This window comes from Calonectris borealis, chromosome 2, assembly GCF_964195595.1.
Source record: "Calonectris borealis chromosome 2, bCalBor7.hap1.2, whole genome shotgun sequence".
Taxonomy (NCBI): domain Eukaryota; kingdom Metazoa; phylum Chordata; class Aves; order Procellariiformes; family Procellariidae; genus Calonectris; species Calonectris borealis.
Window position 1 is genome coordinate 150,078,784 of NC_134313.1, and position 23,852 is coordinate 150,102,635.

The 23,852-nt window shown below is 38.1% G+C and overlaps 1 protein-coding gene across 1 annotated transcript in view; it reads left to right on the forward strand.

Annotated features, from left to right (window-relative positions):
* The window catches only part of PLXDC2 (plexin domain containing 2), a 284,357-nt gene extending 265,092 nt beyond the window's left edge, over positions 1-19,265 (forward strand). Inside the window, exons 13-14 of the mRNA XM_075143914.1 lie at positions 4,751-4,911; positions 18,824-19,265. Of these exons, the coding sequence (XP_075000015.1) occupies positions 4,751-4,911; positions 18,824-18,940 (278 nt within the window). The 3' untranslated portion in view covers positions 18,941-19,265. The remainder of the gene's footprint in view (positions 1-4,750; positions 4,912-18,823) is intronic.
* Positions 19,266-23,852: the final 4,587 nt, after the last annotated feature.

Genomic DNA, 23,852 nt, shown 5'->3' on the forward strand with positions numbered 1-23,852 from the left:
TATGTACAGGAAAAAAGCTTAGGTTGGAAGAACCATATACCTGCCCCATAAAACAAGCAGCCTCCTGGTAGACTCACATTCCAGATGTAAATGGAGGCCCAAAAGAGGGGAAAAATCCAGTGGCTCTGCTGAGTTCACTGTAGGCTGTAACCCTGTGTGCTCAGCTGTACTAAACATTATATCCTCCCTTTTTGCAGGAGCATATTAACTCAAAGCCATGGTCATGCAAATGGGGTGATACAGCTTCCAGGCTAGAAATGACATACATAATAGGGTGGAGGACTGGTGGAGTAAACTTGAATCTGTAGGTATGGGTTAGCCTCAGACCATACAGCAAGAGAGGGTGTCTGGGTTTTGGCTGCCCAAAGAGGAGAGCAAACACATGGAGAGGAGGTGTTGCCAAATGGCTTGTAGAGATCTCTCATGTGGAAATGTGTGTCTCATTCACGTCCAAAGAAGAGCAACAAAGCTGATTAAAGGTCTAGAGAACAAGTCTTATGAAGAGCGGCTGAGGGAACTGGGGTTGTTTAGTCTGGAGAAAAGGAGGCCCAGGGAGACCTTCTCACTCTTTACAACTACCTGAAAGGAGGTTGTAGCAAGGTGGGTGTCGGTCTCTTCTCCCAAGTAACAAGCAATAGGACAAGAGGAAATGGCCTCAAGTTGCCCCAGGGGAGGATTAGATTGGACATTAGGAAAAATTTCTTTACTGAAAGAGTGGTCAAGCATTTGAACAGGCTGCCCAGGGAAGTGGTGGAGTCCCCATCCCTGGAAGTATTTAAAAGACGTGTAGATGTGGCGCTTAGGGACATGCTTTAGTGGGCATGGTGTGTTGGGTTGGCAGTTGGACTCGATGATCTTAGAGGTCTTTTCCAACCTTAATAATTGAATGATTCTATATAAAATCAAAGATGATACATCTTTATGTGTTTATCATGCAAACAATGAGAACATTTTTATTGTGTTTTCACTTTTGTTTTTTAAACAGCATTCCATCAGGAGAACAGTTATTTCATGTTTGTATTGTGTGCCTTTGTATTTGGGAAAAAAATTTACTTGCCGTTTCTGTGCAGTCATTCAACACCTAATGAGAAGCAGACTAACCTTGCAGAATGTTAACGTGCTCCTTCAGCTTAGAAGGTTTATACGTGTAAGAATTTGGGGAGGAGTTATAAATAGAGCATATTGTATGTAACAATTTCTTTTTTGAGCACAAGAAAAGGAAAATTTGAGGAAAGTTCTACCTAGAAAGTTCCTTTTGGCAAAGGATTGGTTATAAGACAAATATTCTCCCATGAGTTTAGCCTTCCCTGGAACAGCAGATGTGCTGTGATAATCTTAATATTCTGCACCTGAAAAAGTTTTGGTGTCTATTTTTTCGTCTATTTCCCTTGGTGGCTTTTTAAAAGAACTGTCAGTTGATTTTGCAGCAGAGACTATTTTCAAAGTTGACAATACTGTTTATTGTCTCTGTGCAAAGAGAGTGAAATCAATTTCTCAAGAGTATTTGAGCCCTGGGGTGAATGAACTGAATTTCGACTATGGAAATTACAAGTTCCTCACACTTGTCATTTAAGAAAAGCATTTCTTGTATTTCATTATTTTTTGCGTTTGGCATTCTGATCACTGCACTGCTGTCCATGCAGTGCTCCACCCTAGACTAGTAGCAATCTGGGCAGGCAGTTGTCACCTGTGTTATTTGGAAGACACAGCGTTCTCATTTGCAAAGCTGGATGCTAAGCACTGAGAAAATATCAAATCAAAGGGGATTAATTTGATGGCCTTTACAGGGTGGTTAGGACCTTTGCTGAAGTCCAGCATTTTTCAATATGCGGGATATGATGTTCTGCTTTCAACCATAATGTAGTAACAATACAAGTTACTCATTTAGTGCAAATGGGCCTGAAAATGGGTGCAAGTGATAAAGTAGTTTATGATGCACCGATGTGGCATTGAAGGGAAGAGTTGAAGAGTATGCAGCTGTCAAAAACAGAGCTCCTTCTGGGGAGCAGTTACTTCTCAGTAGGGTGACTCACACAACTAACCGCTCATCACTGGGAATTAATAGCCCAACCCAGAGCATGTACAATAAGGCAGGCCTTTCCTCATGGCCTTTCAATAGCTTAATTTACATTTGCTTGGCAATTTGAAATATATGTGCAAGTACTAGATATTGTTACAGTGCATGAACAGAAATTAAGACTGGAGCTTGTATACATTCATCAATTTTCAGCTGAAAGTGAATAGCTATTTAATAAATTATTAATGGTTATGTCAAGTAAAAGACTCTGCTGCCTGAAAGTTAGAGGAAACATTTTTAGGGTCACCTTTCTTTCCTGTCTCCACCATGAATCTTGCATCTTTTGCTACATAGCGCTACAACTATCAGGAAGTGTTTTAAGTGCCCCTTGGGTGGGAATACACTTGAAAATAGATCTTCCACATCCTAGGCAATATCGCTTTTCTTTCACTGCAATGTAAAGGATGGCCTGGAAATTTTCACTGTATGTACTGTGTTAAAAAAAAAAAAAAAAAAGAAAAATCAAATAAGGCTGACCCTGCTTTTTTTTTTTAAAGTTCCTATACATCTGTGTGAACTAAGCTTTAAGAAAGCTAAGTAAAACCCTTTGTAGGATTTAGGCAGGGAGAGGCCTGGTTCTTGGATCCTGTTCATGCCTAAGCTCAAACTTGATGTCCACAGTCAGCAAAATTAAAACTGAAGTTCCTGTGTGAACAGGCACTCATGAACTTTTCAGTAAAAAGAAAGATATCTTCAGGATTAGGCATTACCTGAGTGGGGGTGCATGCTTGCAATTTTTTATTAGATTCATTAATGCCTCCCACATTCTAGTTTAGCCTCTCAAATTATTGGGTTCTTTTTCTTTATCCTCTGATTCTGTTACTCAGCTCCTTACTCCACAAGCTGTCTTACTGACTCACTGACGGAGCAACATGGTGGGGTTTTAGCTGCCCTGACTCAAGATTGAGGAAATATGGACAAAAGGAGGGGAAATTTCCATGAATCCCTTCACTCTCCCATAGATTCACTTCCATGTTATAGTTAGAAATAGCTCTTGGCTAAGATAATACATCTTCATTTTCCTTTTCTCCGTATTGTCACAATGGTACTGTGCAATCCACTGGGCCATGCAGCCTTCCTTGGTCTGGTGAGAAAAAGTGCTGCCACACGTCGAAGAGCTGTTACACTGGGGTTAACCGTTCCTATTTTCTTTTATTGGCTCTCATACAAGGCATTTGACACTGTATAAGGACCTAGATCAATACACCCTTCTTCTACTATTTTCCAGTTCTCTTTTTTAATATTAGCATGGAGTGCTCTAGTCACAATCTGATGAATGGTAGAAGACCGCGTACAGTTATAGTTATTGTTGTTGTTATTGCTGTTGTTACTATAAATAACAATAACAGTAACTTGTTTAAAATGGTACCCATAACTCAATAGCTGTTTTCCAAGAACAAATAAAAGGGACAGTCCCTGACCTCACAGACCATGACACTCTAAGACAATCGAACAAATAGTTCAGGGGGATGGCACAACAAAAAGGATGACTGCAAAAATCAACAATTTTCATTATAGTCAGCTTGGCAAACAAACATCGTGAGAAGAAATTTAAAAGTGGAATTGAAAGAAATTTTTCATAAGCGAGAGAAGAGCCTGGTTTTGTATGTAGTAAGTCATGGAGGTGATTTGAAGGATTACCAGAAAGGCAAAAAGCAGTGGGAATATTAGGATAATGATATAAGTTTGTGAAGCCAGATGACCAGTGCTCTGTTGGTGTTTCTTAAACCTAGGGCTTCTGAATTGCTCTTTTGCCTGCAGTGGTGAGTAGAACAGCACTTCTCCTTTTACGCAAGAGGATGCTGAAGAATGATTGCTTGTCACCATGTTTGTATTTGCTATGATACTCCGAGTTGTCCAAAGTAGAAATCGTACCCAAGCACGAACAGTTCTACAGATGTTGGCTAATTTATTGAGAGACTTTTTCCACAAAGGTTACAGTGTTGTTAAAAGACTTCCAGTCACTGATTTGGAAGCACTGCTGACACGTTGCTTGTGTGACAGAGAGAGATGTCTTTTCTCCTGACGGAAGCATAGCATAAGCAGCCTCTCAGTATCAAGTTTAGTAAATGGATGGTCTTCTGTAATACTCTGGTATGATGCGTGTTCCATTCAGACCAAGATTAGAGTATTGCAGGGTCATTTAACATCCACCTGTTACACTTTTGGCTGTCTGATTCAGTTGCACAGGGTGATTCAAAACCGCTCTCCAACCTAATGAATCAGGCTTTCAGAATGTGTTTATTAGCTAGACCTCACAATGGTTTGTGGCATGTCTCAACTTAAAGCTTTAAAAAAAAAATACAACATTCAAAATTTATTCAATTAGTACTTTTTTTCTGTAGGGCAGCTGTGATAGTTTTATGAGAAAATCAAAGCAAAATTCATTATGAAGGTAATTAAGAACTTCAGAATGTCCAGATTGCATTCAAAAGAAAGGATATTAATTTTGTCTATTGAGTTAGAATTAGTAAAACATTTGGAAATGTCTGTTCATTAACATTATGAGAGTATTCGGTTGTGGGAAAGAGACATCTAACATCTTTTTCCAACTTGGGCTGTGGAAAACAAGGAGCGCATGTAACACAGAAGAAGCAAATGCTGGATTGTGAGCTGTGAAATGGAATGGATAAGACATAAGTTACTGTGCTAATAAGTGTGTCATTTGTGCAGCTTCCACAGATGACAGTGCTGCGGAGAAGAAAGGTGGAACGCTTCATGCCGGCTTAATTGTCGGCATTCTAGTCCTGGTCCTCATTGTGGCTGCAGCCATCCTCGTGACCATCTATATGTATCATCATCCAACGTCAGCAGCTAGTCTCTTCTTTATAGAGGTAAGACAAAAGTAACATGTTGTGTCACTAGTTTTGTCACTCGGCTAGTATAATTGGGGTCTCCAGAACAGAACTTTCTTAACTAAATCTAGAAAGTATTCTTGTGTTTGTAGTGTAAGCTTTGAAGAAATGGACCTACCTCACCTAGCACGTCATACTGTTTTGTTCTCAGCATATTTGTCACTCAGCTGCTTCTTTAACTACTATTGTTATTACTTTTTTTTTGTTTTTACACAGGACATATATCAAAAAGATATATCTCAGGTACCACTCCACCTCTCTTTCCTATCCCTCATTGTTCTCACCATAGCATTTTTCCATTAGCTGTCATGTGCACTGGCATTTTATTTCAGGACATATATTTTTTCAATTATTTTCCTGTGGAAAAATAAAATATTTGCATTCATTAATTCTCCAGAAGAGCGGACTTAAAGTAAGTTTTCAGCTGGAAACATGTATTAGCTGTTCCATACATTCATTTGTAGAAATCTTTTAACACGTTGCCTCAGAGTGTGGGAAAGAATTTTTCACATAATTTTAACATCTAAACCTAATATCATCTCCCTTTGCTCTTTGTATTAGTGTAGAGAGAAACAAACTCTTTTAGACCATGATTCATCTGACCTATTTGAGACATCTCCTTTAGGATTAGATAAATTAACATTTTTCTCCCTCAAATATAGATAGCTACCTCAGGTGCAGACATCTACATTGCAGATGCTGACATTTAGTCAGCTCAACTCCACTGTGCCTGACAATATGAGAAAGGAACATTTTCCATGGATTCCACAAAAAAATGTGAATACCTACACTTACTTGTGTTTTTTTCAACTCAGCAGTGTTCCTCAACCTTATGATAAGTATAGTTGCTAAACATGAAAGAAAACACTGATTGTTCATAACCTCCACTAGTAGTACTCCCTTACTTTTAAGACCCTGGACGCTTTCTACTGGGCAATGAAAGTGTCACTAGGGACATACCTAGGGATTGCTTAGGTAAAAGCCTGGACCAGGAAGATACAGACATTCATTTGTAGTGACAGCATTGTGAATTGAAGTGAGACATGAACATGAACAGAATGATTCATCTTTAAAATGACATTATAATAAATATACTGCTTAGATGCAATAGGAGTGACAGAAATCAAAATGAATTGTTTATCAGTATTCCAGGCTCAAGCGAAGTAACTGTGTTAACCATCAGGGAACAGCATCCACATAATAAAATCAGTAGTTTTCTTTCATGTCTATGCGACATTTCAAGCCAGTTCTCTATTGATGTAGACAAACAAAACTTCACTGAAGTCCTTGTACAAAAGAGAAGGATTTGTCCCTTTCTTTTTTTCACACACAGATTTAATTGCTATTCTTTCACTTTAGTAAAAACAAGTTTCTTATCTGTTATGATGTGACTGAAAAGGCTAAGTAAATAGCAACACCATTTTTTAAGAAGGAGAGAAGAATACCAAATTAAAACACACATTAATTTATTTATTTTTGTTCTCAGTGTCGTAATGGCATGTTAATTTATTTCATTCATTGATATGCATCATGCAAACAGTGATGTCCTAACCAGTTTTGTTAAACCCCTTCCACTGAATTAAATCTTTAGGTGGCATTAATCAATCTATGCAGTCAAAGCTAAAATGTCTTTGAGCAAGTAATGTAGGCTTTTAGACAAAATAAAAAACATAATCTTTCTGTTTGAAATAAAGGAGAAATAATTGAATAAGGACAGGAGGAAGTAAATTAGTCAAAATCAAAGTTATGCAAAACACGGTATAAACTACATCCTCTTTTGATTACTAGGAAAATTGTGATACTTGTAGAGAATCAGCCATTTAGCAAGAATTATAAAAAGTTCTAGCCATAAAGGGGTGGCCTTTCCCTGTGAGTGGTAAAACTACTGATGCAGTGGTAAAACCACGAAGGGTGGAGAAAGGGATTACTCTGTATTTCAGAACATTTCCATAAATTCCAAATTGTTGGTATCAGAAGCATAGAAGAACAGAATAAGGTAATCCATTCTGGAAATGAAATTGCTTTTAAGATGTTTAATCATTTAATTTCCAAAGGAAAAAAAAATAGCTTGACCAGTTCAAGAAATAAAGAGTAGAATATATTATTCTTATATTCATCTGATCTATAGGATGTACAAGTTTCCAATACAGAGGAGAATGTATTTTCTCAGGCGTATGTTTTGAAACTGAAGTACAAAAAAATAATGAGGCATAACTGGTATAAACAGGTCATCGTTACAAAAAAGCATTCCTTATTGTATTTGTGCAATTGAAAAATATTTGAGTAAGCTGTTACAGATAACATAGTGTCATGGTTTAACCCCAGCCGGCCACTGAGCACCACACAGCCGCTCGCTCGCTCACCCCCCCCGCCGGGTGGGATAGGGGAGAGAATCAGAAGGGTAAAAGTGAGAAAACTCATGGGGTGAGATAAAGACAGTTTAATAGGGAAAGCAAAAGCCGCACACGCAAGCAAAGCAAAACAAGGAATTCATTCACTACTTCCCATCGGCAGGCAGGTGTTCAGCCATCGCCAGAAAAGTAGGGCTCCATCACGTGTAACGGTTACTTGGGAAGACAAATGCCATCACTCCGAATGCCCCCCCCCTCTTCTTCTTCCTCCAGCCTTATATGCTGAGCATGACATCATATGGTATGGAATAGCCCATTGGCCAGCTGGGCCAGCCGTCCTGGCCACGGTCCCTCCCAGCCCCCTGCACATCTGGCAGGGCATGGGAAGATGAAAAGTCCTTGACTAGCGTAAACAATACCTAGCAACAACCAAAACATCAGTGTGTCATCAACATTATTCTCACACTACATCCAAAACACAGCACTGTACCAGTTAATAGGAAGAAAATCAACTCCATCCCAGCCAAAACCAGGACACATAGTACCCCATATACCACAGCAGGCAAGCTGCATTATTTATGGGAAATGTATGAAATGTGGATCTGATGTTACCATTCTGGGGAAAGAGCTCAAGAGGATTGCCATGGGCTTGGTCATGAAATGAGAACAAGCACATAAATATTTCAGGAAATAATATTGTTTTGTATGAGTCTCTTCATTGATAAAGTTGCACAGTTAAAACAAGATGTGACAGATGGACAGGCAGCTCCCTCATGCAGTTGTCTAAAAAATAACTAGTACACTGTAGACTGCCATCAAGTCTTCTAGCCAAATCAAGATCTGCATCAGTTTATCTATCATCGGTAATTAATATAAACCTAAGGCTGGGCAAAATAAAGAATGGGGACCTGCCCCATTTGTGTTTACTTTTAAAGAAGCTACTTTATAGAGGCATACTTTATAGAGGCACCATATTGACATTAAACATAGCATTCATTCAAAATTGTAAAATGACTAATACAGAAACTTCTTTTTACATCTAAGATTCTAGGATGCTGTCATTATTTTGTAGGTAAAGCATCATTTTCAATCAGATTCTGTTGCGTTGTTTTAGGTTAAGGCCTATGTAAGGAATTTTGAGTTGGTTTGGTTTATAGTCACGACTGGTTACTGAATGAAGTATAACAGACTGATCCCATACCTGAGGCTTTAAGTCTCTTCCTCTCTTGTGTTCTCTGCAGATATCACCCAATATCCACTTACCACCTCACTCAGGTGTTCATACAGCTCATCTCAAATCCCACTCGTGATGCCCCTCGTGTTTGTCATGTAGTCCCTTTTCTCAGTGAGCTCCCCCAGATAAGGACAAATACACCCATACTTTGACTGCACTATTTAACTTTGCACTGATAAATGCAATCCCTTGTGACACCTCTGAGCACCATTAAATGATATTCTGAGTGCACTAGTTGGTTTAAATAAGTGGGACACAAAAGCCAAAAAAAATGTCATTTATTCCAAAAGCAACTATTGTTTTAGAACACAGTATCATTATTCTATGATTTTTTTTTACCCCTAAAGTCTGAAGAAAACTTTTCTTCTGGTGATTTTGTTCATAGCTGTTGAGCACAACACATATGTGCAGCCCCACCTGGAACAAAAATAGCTATTTTGAACAAACAACTTGAGAAGTCTTGAATGCCAATGCTATTCAATTTGCCCATGATAGTGTATCATTTTATAAGAATACCATCCAAATAGTTCAATACTTTTTCAAAAAAAAGTTCTCCTTTTTGTTAAGTGTGTAGAAGATTCAAACCAAAATGTTTCTTCCAGCCCCCACGCTATTCAACATGTGTTTCATTGTTTAAGTTGGACACTTCTCTGGTGACCTAAAGACAGAATGAATTATCAACTTTTAAAGTTAAGGGAGTTCCAGGCAGTTCCAATGAATGCAGGCTCTTTCTAAAAGCTGAGAGTAAATGTTGACTAAAGATTAGCTTGCAGAGCGACAGAAGAGATGTTGTATGCTTTGGTCTTCCATTTATTTATGGTTATCCCTGTGGTATTTTCTCTCCCTTGAATTTGATTTTGTTGCCAATAATTTCCCCTTTTGAATCAAGTTATATACCTACCTTACAAGATTCCTTGAGGAATCTTGTGTCTCTTGAGTATACTTTGACTTATTTGCACTGATTTTTTTAAAGTAGCAAACATGTCAAATAGTGCTCTTCATGTCTTTTTCAACAAAGCAGAAGCTTATGTTGGAAATCTAGCTGTAACACATATAGCTACACACTAGGTATACCAAAATTAAAAAGTAATTAATTTATTCACTAACCTATGTAGTATACTTGCATTCAGGATTTGAGGTTTGGTGTCCAAGAAGACAAGCATGATGCCCTGATTGTAGTGGATTGCATGCCTGTGATATAGATCATAGCAAAAGTGATATAGATATCTGGAGATAAATGTAAATAGGGGTAATGAAATTCCCAGCTGAGTCAGATGGATTTGCTCAAATTTCATTGAGTTGTGGGGCCAAATAGCAGCTTCAGCAGTATTTTAGATTTTACTTCTTCCCTTCTTTTTTTTCATGTTCTTTTTTGCTTATATTTTTAACCTTTATGGATTTGCATTTGTGTATGAACTTTGGCACTGAGAGCAATTACTGTCCAGGGAACGTTTAGCAAATCAAAAAGCAATGCATAAAGCAGACTGCCTTTTACTCAGATGTCTTTTGCCTATTTGCGCCCAGCTATCTGTGGACAGAAGGGTTGCATGTGACACAAGAAGTTTTCATGTGCATGGGTTTTTTGTGTTTTTCTTACCTTTCTGATTTATATATTGATCCAAAGTCCTTTTAATGTTTGAAACTTACCTCAGCTGTCATCCCAGTGCTCTGCCTTTGGGGAACAAAGGCAACATGATCTGGCCACAGCTGAGAAGACAGCAGAGGAATTGCTGGCCAATATGAAGGCAGGGAGTGAGACGACGTGATGTCTTTTCCCAGCTGGGCACAGAGATACTGTTGCTAAACGTGCTTATGTAAGGCTCGACAACAGCAGAATAAATTTTTTCTGTGGCGGTTCTCTGTGGGTAGGGGATTTTAAGGAGTCTAAACTAACATTGCAAGTTGGGACTTAACCTCAGGCAAAGAGCTTTTCTCTTGTATTCAACTTATAGGTACAAAACCAAATCCAAGTTACTAACACATGTAGACTCTGAAGCTGTAGGGATACGAGTGAATTCAGAGCCTGTATATTTCTTAATAATAGCTCTGTATGTCTTAATAGTAGTTAATATGTCACACACTGAAGAGAAATGTAGGTGTTTGTGATTACAAGTTATCATTCTTTTGAGTTAAGATCCCATTTTAAAGGTCATAGCCTTTGCCTTCATGTTCCCACCCTCCCTGGAGGTTTTCCAGAGCTTTATTGTGCTGATTCAGCTGCTTAGGAACATGTATGTACACTCACACACACGCATGCACATACCTATGTCTTTTTCAGTTGTTTGTTTTACTTCATTTTGGATGTTTAAGCTGGATAATCTCACAAATCTGTTTTTTCAAATGGCCACACAGAGAGTTGAACTGGTGCTATGGAGCCAGGAGGTGACCTTGGGGAGAAAGAGAGGGAGGAAGGAATGAGCAGCTGCAGATCTTCCACAAATTAAATAATAGTGTGTGATCAGATCCTGGGGGATAGACCTCGACTCTTCCTGATTTAACCTGAATTATGTCTTTACTAGTAAACTAAATAAGCTTGGGACTGTTTCTTAGCATAGAGACCAACCAGCATGCAAGGGTCTGAATCCTGTCATTAAATGACTCCTGTCATTTAACTCCGTCAGCCTCACAATAGCATGCAGACTATTAGCATGGACTGAAGATGGTTCCCGAATCCTGAGCCCTAGCTGGTGTGGTCTGAGAAAGTACTAACTGTTAGGTATTTTTCTAACAATTGAGCTGTATAGTGGATTGTGTTGCAATATCTGGAAACATTCACTGGCATGCAGATCTAGCAATAGATTTTATTCAGATTTAGACCTTCTGCTCATCCCCATCATAGAAGGAGAAAATAGTCAAAAAAACCAGAGACAGTTCTTGCTGTTTCAGAGCTCAGGGAATTAATGGGCATTTCTGGCTCACTGTTACACATCTCTGCTCATAGCAGCACTTCACAAATAAGAGCCAGCATTTAACAGCCAGCCCTGTTCTCCATGCATCATTTCCAGGTTTCTGCATTAAGGTCACAGATGCAGTGTATGTCTTCAAAAAAAATGAGAAGTAAATAAGAGACAGAGTAAAAAAAGAAAGAAGGAATTTTTAAAAAAGAATCAGATCCTCAGCTGGCTTAGACAGGCTCTGCTGATTTCTTCTCGGATATGGCCCATTGTTTTTATTATATACATACATTTTACAGGGGATTATGCTTTTAGTTTGAAAAAGGCTTGACACAGTCATCAGTTTGTTTTTGTCCAGAAGTTCAAGCTGAATTGTGTTTCATGAAGATGATAATTAAAAAGAAGAGAACAAGTATCATTATTCTCTTCTTTCAAAGTCTGCAGTGTCCTGGCATTCGGGATATTGTCATTGATCTCGCTGTCATTGCCTTGTACTGATAGTAAAGTTATTTTTTCCAAAGCTTATCCAGTTCAGCAGGAACCAGCAGCTCAGCAAGGGAAACATAAATCGGCCACGAGGGAGAAGCACTAAAATAAATAATCAACACTGACAATAAAAGTCAAAGGTGGGGAGGAAGGAGGCATTCTGTTTCTCGTCCGTCAGCAGCCAGCTACGTAGATAACCTAAGACTGCCGAAACATTGTTATTACGAGAAGTGGTTTAAATCACAAAAACATACTTTAAACAAGCACTTCTATCAAGGAGAAAAATAAATGAAGTCGGTAAATGATCCGGCTGAATTTTAAGTCTGAAGCAATCTTTATGTCAAAACAGTTTCTTCAAAATATTCAATTAACATGGTGTCAGGCAATTCATCGTTCTTATTCCTGGAAATACATATCAGAAGTACAGTTTCAAATATTTGAAGCCTCATCCATTTCTGACTGTGATTTGCCAAATAAATTGGGTGTTTCTAGAAGAGATTAAGGACATGCATAAATTATAACTGCCTAAACAATATTTCAGGTAACTTTGAGCATGCCAACGCATATTATGGGCAAGGTAATTGGTAACAGAAAAAAATTTCCTCGTCATGAGAAAGTAGAAGGCCTGGATACCCAGATAAATGAACAGTGGACAAGTGTACTTAGACTAATGGGTCTTGATGGTATCAGGTTAACATTAGTAATAGACATTATGATAGTTTTTTCCCGTTTTCTTAATCCATTTGTGTAGGTCTTTACAATTTGTCTGGAGTTTTGACAATTAATCTGGAATTTGGATAGCTCTGTATTTACACATTTCCAATTAAGAGAGTTAAACAGGTGTTGTTGGCAAAGTGTGGTTAAAGAATACAGCTTTTAAATAGATTTAAATGTCTTTATACCCTTGAATTAGATAAAGAACTTGACATCAATGGATATGTAAGGTGCAACCTTCAGTAGAAACAGTGAAACAGTCTTCTGAAAGTTTGAGAAGTTTGAAATACAGGAAAATAATCAATAGACAAAGACAAAGTTGCATCAGAGCATTCAATCTAAAAAGTGCTCAATAACTTCAGCTTTTGTGTAGTTTAGTAGGACATCAAGTTTGCTAGGGAGCTCTGGAGAGTCTTTCAAGACTTTGAAAGATTGACCTTCTCATGCTAATTCAAGCATTTATACTCACGTAAACTCAGTTTGGAAAGGGAATGTGTGTGTGTGTTGGTGAAATCCACTGTTCAAGTTTACTGCTGAATAGGAATGAAGAGTTGATCCATGCACAAGCACTCTGGGATTTTATGCTGGTTGAAATATACAAAGGAACTTTTGATAATCTTAAAAAATTTTCAGAACGAAGTGTGTGTGTGGCAGGGTTGGGGAAATGACAGAGGGTCCGATTTTTCATTATTTTTTCCCTTCACTGCTCTTCTGACACTGCAGATCTGTACAGAATCATGCTCATTCCATTTTTCTGTACAGAGTGAAGGATAGGATGAGGATGGGATGAGGATAGTAAAGGATAGGATGTAAGAATATCAAATATGTAATACATGTTGCCAAGTTCCTTCTATCCATTACTGATAGAAACTTGTCTTCATGCAGATGTATGAAAGGTAATGTAAAAGCTTAGAATTACTGCAGCTAACAAAATATACATTATTACAATTGCTTTTAATGAATTACCATCTCAGGTGAAAAGTGTTAACTGGCATAAATTTTAGAGATAGTGTATAATGTCAGCACCAGAATCTCTCAGGAGCAGGGCATCAGTCTTCAAACACCAGTATTTCAATACAACTTTATACAACTGACTGTCCTCCTGTAATTGATCTTGTGTATTGCTTATCCCTTACAATTCATTTTCCTATTGCATGTACAAAGTAGATTTCATTTCTTGTTTATGTGTACTCAGTTCATTCTTTTCAAATATTTTTAAAATCCATTAAAAAATCTTGAATAGATTTTGTGCCAGCTTCTTCACTGGAAGTCTGAATTGATCGCTTCCTTTGTTTTCAAGATAATATTAATTTGAGGCACTGATTGGTTTCTAGTCTGTAAGTCAGTGTAGAAATATATAATTCTTACTGAATTTTACCTCTTTACTAAATTTTAGCAGACTGTTCCATTCTTATTTTATAGTTGCGCCATTGGTGATCTGGTGGCTCATAATAGGTAGGAGCCTTGCTGACAGTAGAAAATAAATGGCTTTACTTTGAATGACCTCTGGACAGCTAATAGAGGCCCGTAACATAAAAACTGATGGGTCCTTTTCCCTTTCCTCCCTTTCAATATGATCAAGTTTACTAGAAATTTCATAGAATCATAGAATCATAGAATCATTAAGGTTGGAAAAGACCTCTAAGATCATCGTGTCCAACCGTCAACCCAACAAACCATGCTCACTACACCATGTCCCTAAACGCCTCATCTATACGTCTTTTAAATACTTCCAGGGATGGTGACTCAACCACTTCCCTGGGCAGCCTGTTCCAAGGCCTGACCACTCTTTCAGTAAAGAAATTTCTCCTAATGTCCTATCTAAACCTCCCTTGGCGCAACTTGAGGCCATTTCCCCTCGTCCTATCACTTGTTACTTGGCAGAAGAGACCAACACCCACCTCACTACAACCTCCTTTCAGGTAGTTGTAGAGCGCGACGAGGTCTCCCCTGAGCCTCCTCTTCTCCAAACTAAACAGTCCCAGTTCCCTCAGCCGCTCCTCATAAGACTTGTGCTCCAGGCCCTTCACCAGCTTCGTTGCCCTCCTCTGGACACGCTCCAGCACCTCAATGTCTTTCTTGTAGTGAGGGGCCCAAAACTGAACACAGTGTTTGAGGTGCGGCCTCACCAATGCCGAGTACAGGGGCACGATCACCTCCCTGCTCCTGCTGGCCACACTATTTCTGATACAGGCCAGGATGCCGTTGGCCTTCTTGGCCACCTGGGCACACTGCCGGCTCATGTTCAGCCAGCTGTCAACCAGCACCCCCAGGTCCTTTTCCTCTGGGCAGCTTTCCAGCCACTCTTCCCCAAGCCTGTAGCATTGCATGGGGTTGTTGTGGCCAAAGTGCAGGACCCGGCACTTGGCCTTGTTGAACCTCATACAGTTGGCCTCGGCTCATTGATCCAGCCTGTCCAGGTCCCTCTGCAGAGCCTTCCTACCCTCGAGCAGATCAACACTCCAGCCCAGCTTGGTGTCGTCTGCAAACTGACTGAGGGAGCACTCGATCCCCTCGTCCAGATCATTGATAAAGATATTGAACAGGACCGGCCCCAGTACTGAGCCCTGGGGAACACCGCTCATGACCGGCCGCCAACTGGATTTAACTCCGTTCACCACAACTCTCTGGGCCCGGCCATCCTGCCAGTTTTTTACCCAGCGAAGAGTGCATCTGTCTAGGCCGTGAGCCGCCAGTCAAACACAAACAGAAAGCACTGACCTATCTGAGACTCTCCTGTAGTTTTCAACTTGAACTTCATTCTCTTTTGCTTAAAAAAGTTACTGTTCAGCAGGAAATAAGATGGTCTAAAGCAAGCAATCTCCAAAAAAAAAAAATCATAAACTGTAGCACTGGAAACCATGTTCAGATCATACCAACTGCATTTTGTTTAGACAATATTCAATTAAGTACACTCAGATATGTATCAAACCTTTTTTTTAAATCATGTCTTAATGAGATCATAACATTTTGATGGATAGAAGAGGCTCTATAAGGCTCAAAATTCCCTCATGTTGAAAGATGTCAGAAGAAGAAACTGGTCAACCATGAGAATACACTTGGAGACCTTTCCGTGCAACAACAGTAAGAAGATACTCCAGCCTCCATTCTTTAGGATTCATACGTGGAATCCCCTCCCTTTTTTTCTCAGAAGTAAGACAAATAGTATCCATACTGCCTGTAGTGCAAGATTTACTTAAAGACACTTATTCTAGCCTTACCATTGCTGTAGGAAGTCAAATATACTGCACAGCCACCAACAGTGCTGTAGACAGGCATAATGTAAGAAACATGAAAGGTACATCTCACTTTCCATGGATTATCCAACTGCTATCTTACTGATCTTCAATAGGAACTAACTTTTTTTTAATGTGTATCATAAATTATTCTTCTGCATCCTGACATGTATCTTTGGCATCCTGGTCATGTAAGGTCACAAGTGCTTTTCCCTCATCCTTATTTTCTTAAAATAATGAACCCAAGGAAGCTTCAGTCCTACGAGAAAAATCCTATTCCTGCTTTCCTGCTTTGTAATACACTGAAAGGAAGCAGGAGTTACAACTTTCCAGCCACAGCTCAGAGGATTTCCTCTAAAAATTCTAATTCCAGAGGAAGAAGCCTATTTTTTCCTGTTAAATTGGATGACAAAACTAAGGAACTTGTTAAAATACCCAGATTGCTTTCTCCCTGTTTTGTTTTGTTTCATGGTTTTTGTGGGTTGGAGGTGGGGGGGCTGTTAGGTTTTTTGTATCTTCTTATTACCCTGCTTCGCAGAGAATAATGGGGAAGAATGCATTAGGCATTTCCTGAGCTGCTTCAGTAACTCAAGGAGCTTTGTGTCTCCTGATATCAATTAAGTTACTTTTGGTTTTATCAATTAAAACTGTAATGTCTGTACAGCTTTTTGGGGGTCAGTACACAAGTCAATGAATTAACAGCTTGTCAGCGCTCTCTTTTAAGACTAGCAACAACTTACATTACCCACATGCACACAAAGAAGTTCAAATTAAACAGACTGTCACTAGGAATGGAAAATCTCACCTCAGGCATGAAGAGAAACGACAGAAAGCTGCAATTGTACTATTTGGAGATGACCTTTAAATCTGTTGGTTTATATCTGGAACAACAGCTGATGTTTATGTTGTATCACATTGTATCATTAGAACTGATACACATCTGTTCCATATTTCATCATGTAGAAAGGCCAATTAAAAAGAGTAGTTCAAAATAGTAGATTTAGTTTCTAACAGCAATATAGCAAGGAAGTAGTAACTAATCATGGGTACATCTTAAAATGAAATTAGGGAGCAACTTAATAGATTAAAACTCAGCTCATCCTTATATGCTGCCATTTGAGACTGTTTCTAATTATTTTTTCCTACCAGTTTTCCAACAGTTTTTCATTTTCTCTTTTCCTTAGAGACCTCTTGGTCAAATTCTTTTCTCATTTATACCAGTATAAATCTGGAATAAATCCTTTACATTTAATTGAATTATTCCTGATTTACTTTAGTGAGTCTGAGAACAGAATATGACCCTTTTTCTTTAGCAGTAACCAAACTGTCCTTCTTAATTTTGAAACCACGCTGAACCAAGCTTAGGTAGAAAAAGGTCTCCAAAGTTTGAATAGACTCAGTTTTCTTATTAGGAAAAGACATCCATTAAAGAGGACAGTGTTCTGCCTTCCTATTTGGTAGGAAGGTGTTGCATTGAAAGGCCTGGGATTTTAAATTACCTGCCAAACAGAATTTAACTTTGGATGCCTCAAAAGTAACCTGATCCTGCAATGGGAGAAAAAGAAATCAGTTGCTTTTATATTGTATCTTCCTAACAGTGATCACTGAGGAAGACTTTCTGCTGTACCCACAGACAGCTGTGTGATTTGTAGGTAACAAGATTCAGTGGTCCCCCAAGATTTCTTCAGTGGCTGCTGCCCAACAGCACCATGAGTCCCAGCATAATGTCATGGCTGTGGCTGTTCTGTGGTCCCCAACACCACCCCTCAGCAGCCTGAAATATTGTTAGTGATCAGAAGGCAAACAAAATGGTGTATTATGGGGACAGAAAACCAAATGCAATGTTTCTTTTCAGAAGAAAGATCATAAAGTTAAATTGTTTAGATTTTGAACTGTCAGAGAAAATATAGGCTGTAACTTATCTTCACGGTTTCTCCTCTCGTTTTCCTGCAATGTTTCTATATAGGTTGCTATATCTTCCAGTCCTCCTCCCAAGCAGGTTGTAACTGTTGTCAGTAAAGAAAAAAAAAAAATATGTATCAGCATATTTGGCAGATAAAATTTTCAATAGGGAATAATCATTTTAGGAGAGCTTTTTCTGCTAACTGACTTTAAGAAAGAGTTTCCCTACTTTCCTGAAAACTATTCCTTTTGACAGAATCTCAGCTTGGTCACCCAAAGTCTGACTCTTCCCAGACATTGATTGGTTTGAAAATACAGGATTTTTAAAGCACTTTTCCTTCCCAGAGGAAGATCATATAGGAATTGTTTTATCTGCCCCAGAAAAGATCTACTTCTTTTCTCTGTTTATTAGCTGTTTTTAAAGCAGGCACCAAAGATCCTAATGAAAATTGGTTAGGACCTCTTAAGACCCTTGTACCCAAAGGTCGTAAGAGTTCAAATGAAAAGGTTGCTTCTATTTGAACTACCAAAGTAAACTGCTCAAGTAGAAATTATGGCACTTGAAATAGAAAGTCATTATTTTGGAAGTCCTGCATAAGCATGCCACAATTTTGTTCTAAATAATTTCTAAAAGTACAGTTTCTGTGGACTCTGCTACACATTCTCCCATGGAGTAAAGTAAGTTAGCAAATTCCTGTGCAGAACTAGGAAGGAAGAGCAGTGGACAGATCCTTTAGGGGATGGTGGATCAGCAAGTTTTCATAAAACAAAATTCACAGATCCACTGATCAACAGTTTTAGACAGGAGTTATCTCATCATCTTCATTGCTAGGCCTAGTGGCATGATTTAGGTCTTTGAGAACAGCCATCACCCACAAATTTAGAAAGGAGGACTAATTCCTCTGACTTTTGCTGCTGAACTGTGCTTCTCCGTTCCTGTAACAACTACATGGAGTGGGTTTTAGCATGAGAGAGAGACCAAAATTACAGAGCATTGTTAAAGTTTTTTATTATTAACTTATTGTTGTAGCCTTCATATTCTGAAAGTTTATTTTCTTGTTGTTGCTGTTACAGCGACGTCCAAGCAGATGGCCAGCAATGAAATTCAGAAGAGGATCTGGACATCCTGCCTATGCTGAAGTGGAACCAGTTGGAGAAAAAGAAGGGTTCATTGTATCAGAGCAGTGCTAAAATTTCTAGGACAGAACACCAGTACTGGCCTACAGGTGTAAGACATTCACTTTGCCTCTCTTTAAAGAAAAGGAGCCCTAAGCTGCTGTAGCCTGATAGAAAGAAGATTTTGGATAAGCTTTGTCCAAGAAGAAAAACTATCTAAGATACCAGATTACCACTGCACAGTAGTTTTTGTTAGTGGACTGAGACACAATGGTTCATGCAGAATACTTGTCAGTGGACGCCTGTGGTATCAGAACTATGGCACAAGTGCCATGTTATTGGCTTTAGGTATGGGGATGCACAGTAATCAAAAATATAATAAAGGTTTGGTGCACAAGGGTATTGCCCTTTGGTTCAAGTGTTCTTCTCTGGTATCTCAAAGACTGAGCACTGATCAGTGTTCACAGGTGATTGAGAAAAGTATCTCAATGCCGGTAAAGAAGAAAAAAAAGGAATTTTCCGATACTTCTATTAGTGGATGTGAAATACACTCACTTTTCAATTCTAAATTAACCTGCCCACCTAACTGAGCGAGTCACAAAGTGTATGCTTTCCAGGAGTAGTACAATGTTTCTTGTACATTGCTGATTACTATCCTTCTAAACAACTCGTGATATGCAAATTGGTAAGAAATGAAGACAACAGAGAATTTTCACACCGGTGAAATTATTTTATGTCATGGGAGTTCACGATGAAATTGGGCTGATTTTCTGTTTCAATGTTCACTAAAAATTAGTTACCAGGTTTGTTTCAAGGGATACCTTTCATTTCTGAGCAGTAGGCTGAAGTAATAGCAACAGATCCTTTTAGCTGCCAGAGATCTTATGGACCATTTCTTAGGCAATGTGATATGAAAAATAAGATTTTAAACAAATGGTTTTCTATCCTTTGCCATTTCATTGCAAGTTCTTACTGAGAAGCACCACAGACTTCAATGCACCCCTTCCAGAGATTCAGATACAAGTGTTATTGAACCCTGCTGATTCATACAGTGATTTTGTTTAATGCACATAGTAGTTGCATAAATATATATATAAAAATATATTTTTTTTTATAGCTAACACAAGGCGGGCTCTTGTGACTGTTAAGACTGCATTTTTGTCATCCAGACAAAGGAAATGGATTGCATTACTGCATATTTCCACTGAGTTGTAAAATAATCCTTAATATTAGAATATTTTTATGTTGTGTAGGGAAGGTGGTTCATGTAGTTGCAGTGCCATAACCTTTCTGCCTATTGGAACCACGCTTTCTTTAATATCGACCCTTTCCCTCCCTGTATAGGGAAAGACAAGACTATAAATTCACACCGTCAAAAACAGTTACTCCTTTCATGGAAGGGGTTAATATACACTGAGACCCAGATCTTCCATAAGGAGTGGGAACCTAAATACTTTGATGATCTGGGCCTGAGCTATTAAATTCAGGTATTGTATGTACATTTCATCATAGTCATCGACTATCAAATATTTTACATACTGTACAAGGCACTTGAATCATTTTAAACCTTTTTCAGTTTCAGATCTCAAGCAGTTAAAAAAAAGTTGTAGATACCACCTTAATAGTACAGTTATTTACATTTCTTGTTGATGCTTGTATGGTCTAAATTTGATTACTAAATGATGTTTTAAAAAACAAACAAACATGATTTTTATTTGTTATTTTGTTCAGTAAATAATACAATACTGTATTTTCTGTATTCTTTTATTTTGTGTAACACGCTTTTATTTTCATCTGTTTTAAATCATCTAGCGTGAGATTGAAACTGTTCAAAACCTAACTGGTATTAGTCTGAAGGTACTAACAAACACATCATCCTGAAGTCTGGTGAAAAGCCTGTGGCAAGTATTCATTTCAATTTGTGTGGGTCTGCTGAGCCCTGTTTCTAATAGGCTGGAATTAAATTGCAGGCTGTTAATTCCAATAGCAATAACCAAATGTATGCACATATATATCTGGTGAGACTCGTTTTTATTAAATAAAAAGGTATCAGTGCACATCATTTAGACACGTATTTGGTGTGCAATACTTATCATTAGTTTTTCTAGGAATCTTGGAAGTCATTTGCTAGGGTTTGTTGGCCAAATGAAGCAATTGCAGAGCTTCCATTTGAAGCATGCTGGAACCCTGTTTGAAATAATTTTTATTTCAAAGCACATCTTGGCAAATTATACTAAGAAATTTACAAAAATCTACACAGTACTGCAATAAGTTCAAGAGATATTTCATATAAGTAAGGAAGATTAATATTATTATGGGTTTACAGGTCTGGACTTCGGCTGATTCACTCATGTTTTTCATGTTTTTACCCATGTATATAATACATGTCATACAATGGAACTGACAGAATGTTTGTAACATGATTAGACAAACACGACAACAATTTTAAAATCTGGTATTTTGATTACTTTTGTTTTAAGGCCCTCTTGCACAGCTGAAGGATGTTTATTAGTATTTGCAAACTAACTTATATTTCGTACTCCTTCGTAAAATAATAGCAATTAATTTTTTCACTCTTTGTCCACTTCTCGTCATTTGGTGGCAGATTTCATTGGTCTATGGGGAGCATCATAGTGTACTTCTTTTGATTTTTGCCCTGATGTTATATGCTATGGATTATAACATGATGAGTTGCTGGGTTTATTTAATAAGACTGATAGGCATATGCTTATGTTTGATAAGAACTGATATCTGAAGAGAAAACCTCCTGCATACTAATGGATGTATAGTGTCTCATTGGTGTCTGCTTTGATATATTCTGTGGTATGTTCTATTTATCCCAGTAGGCAAAAGTTAATTAAGTAATCTGTTGCTGTTTTGTAATTCCATCTGGTTTTCTAATTTTTTAATAATTAAAATTGCCACATTAAAAATTATACAAATATTAATCTATAGGTGTGATGAAATATTGAAATTAACTGAGAATCCTATTCTTATCATTTTATAAAGCACCAGGTTAATTGATCCAGACCGAAAAAGTGTCATGTAACCCCCTCTCAGAGATCCAGCTGAATTTTATTCAACAATTCATAAAGAAATTTCCATCCAGGTCTCTGAAACAGTGGCTTCATTAGCCCTCCCACTGGTCCTTCCTTTGAAAGTACTTCAGAATATTTCATTTGTTTAAATACTCACTTACAGAGTCATTTATTCTAACAGTTATTTTAACTCTTAAACTTTCCTGTAAATTTGTGTATCTAAGGCGTGCAATGATTGCAAGATGCCCCAAAATTATCATTTCTTATTATTTTCCATTTTAGTGTTAAAAGTTCCATAACACCTAACACTCTCAGTGCTATGCTTCAGCTTAACCTGTTTCACAGAAAAAAGGAAAATTTGAACTACAAGGCTTCAAAGCACGTTACTAAGTACCTCTTTAAATCTCAGTAAGATGAAACAATAAATCAGATACATGTATCGCACACAGAGATTGTTGAAAAAAGACCCTTACATTCGCAAAATTGGATTCAGACGTTAAGAAATTCTGGAACTGCAGAAGAAGTGGAATTGTAATTTCAATCCCATGTGCATACATATAATGATGTGGTCTTATCTAATCGCCTGCTGCGTTTCTCAGTGCACCCTATGACATATTGGATGTAGAGAATGCAGGCTTTTCATAAGAGGCACCTATTCCATATTTTTCTCCTGCTTGCTCAAATTGTGTTGCACTTTGTTACATACTGTCCAAATCCTGCTTGGAAGACTTTTTTTTTTTCATGCACTTTTCTTCCTTACCCATCATCGTTAGCCTTCAGGGAGACATACACTTTGATTTATTTGTGTTCTGAGCATTCCTGTGAAGGGATACAATTTTCCAGAGAAGACCAATGTGAAACTGTTCTTCCTTTTCTTATAATTGCTTTCCTCATTCTCAACAACTTCTGATGCAAATTACATAGACGTCTTGTAAGTAACAACCTCCTTTATTGCGTCATTATAATTTGGCTTCAGATCAAGTTCATTTTCTACAAATAATGTGGGCAATAGAATTCTGGGGAAAAACATAATACTTCACTGTATTTTGAAAAATTGTGAAAGCCAAATTAAATTTTCACAAGCTGAACAGAATATTTGACTTTGCAAACTTCGCCATTTTTCCTCGGTCAACAGAGTTCAAACCATAAAACTCACTACACAGGTATCTGAGCCAGCTGAATAGTTGAATCACTAGTTTACCATCCAAATGTGGACAGCAATGGAAAAGGAAGTAGTGAGCCAGTTTACCAGTGAGCAGGAAAGAGATTTTCTTTGCAGAAAAGTAGTAAGGCTTCCAAGGAAAACATGAGAATATTTCTCTATTATATTAGAGCACCTCTTGGATAAGCAAAAGAAGCTGTAAATTACAACATCCATCTTTTTTATTTTAGAGGTTCTCTAAACAAGGCTCTGCAAGCGGTTGCCATGAGCTGGCAGTATTTCACATAGTGGGTGGATGACTAGAGCATGCAGAGTACCCCATGTTGGTTCTTGTTCCAGCTCACAGACCATCAAAGAAAATTTCACTTTGAGTGCATACAGTGGCTGAAGCAATGGCTATGTTATTCTTTTCTGACACCAGCAATGAAGCTTTGTATAATGACAAGATTTGGCATCCACCTAGAAGGTACCTCAGCTGCGCAAAATCATAATGCCTACAACCATAGTATTAGCCATTAGGAGAAGAACTGTAATAGAGCACAAATTCAGCTCAGATCAACATTTTTGCTCTCAGGGAATTTATTACTTCCAGTGAGGAGAAAGAATAGCAACAAGCACTGCTGTCCAGAGTGAGATCATTGGAATCCTTACATGTGTGCCTTTTTGCAGAGAACTACTTGAAGCTTGAAGCCTAAAAAACTCCAGAATTAAATGCTACTGAGCGATAATATAGCATTCACCTTAATTCTCACGTTTTAGATAGAGATTTCAGGAACTGATACCTGCT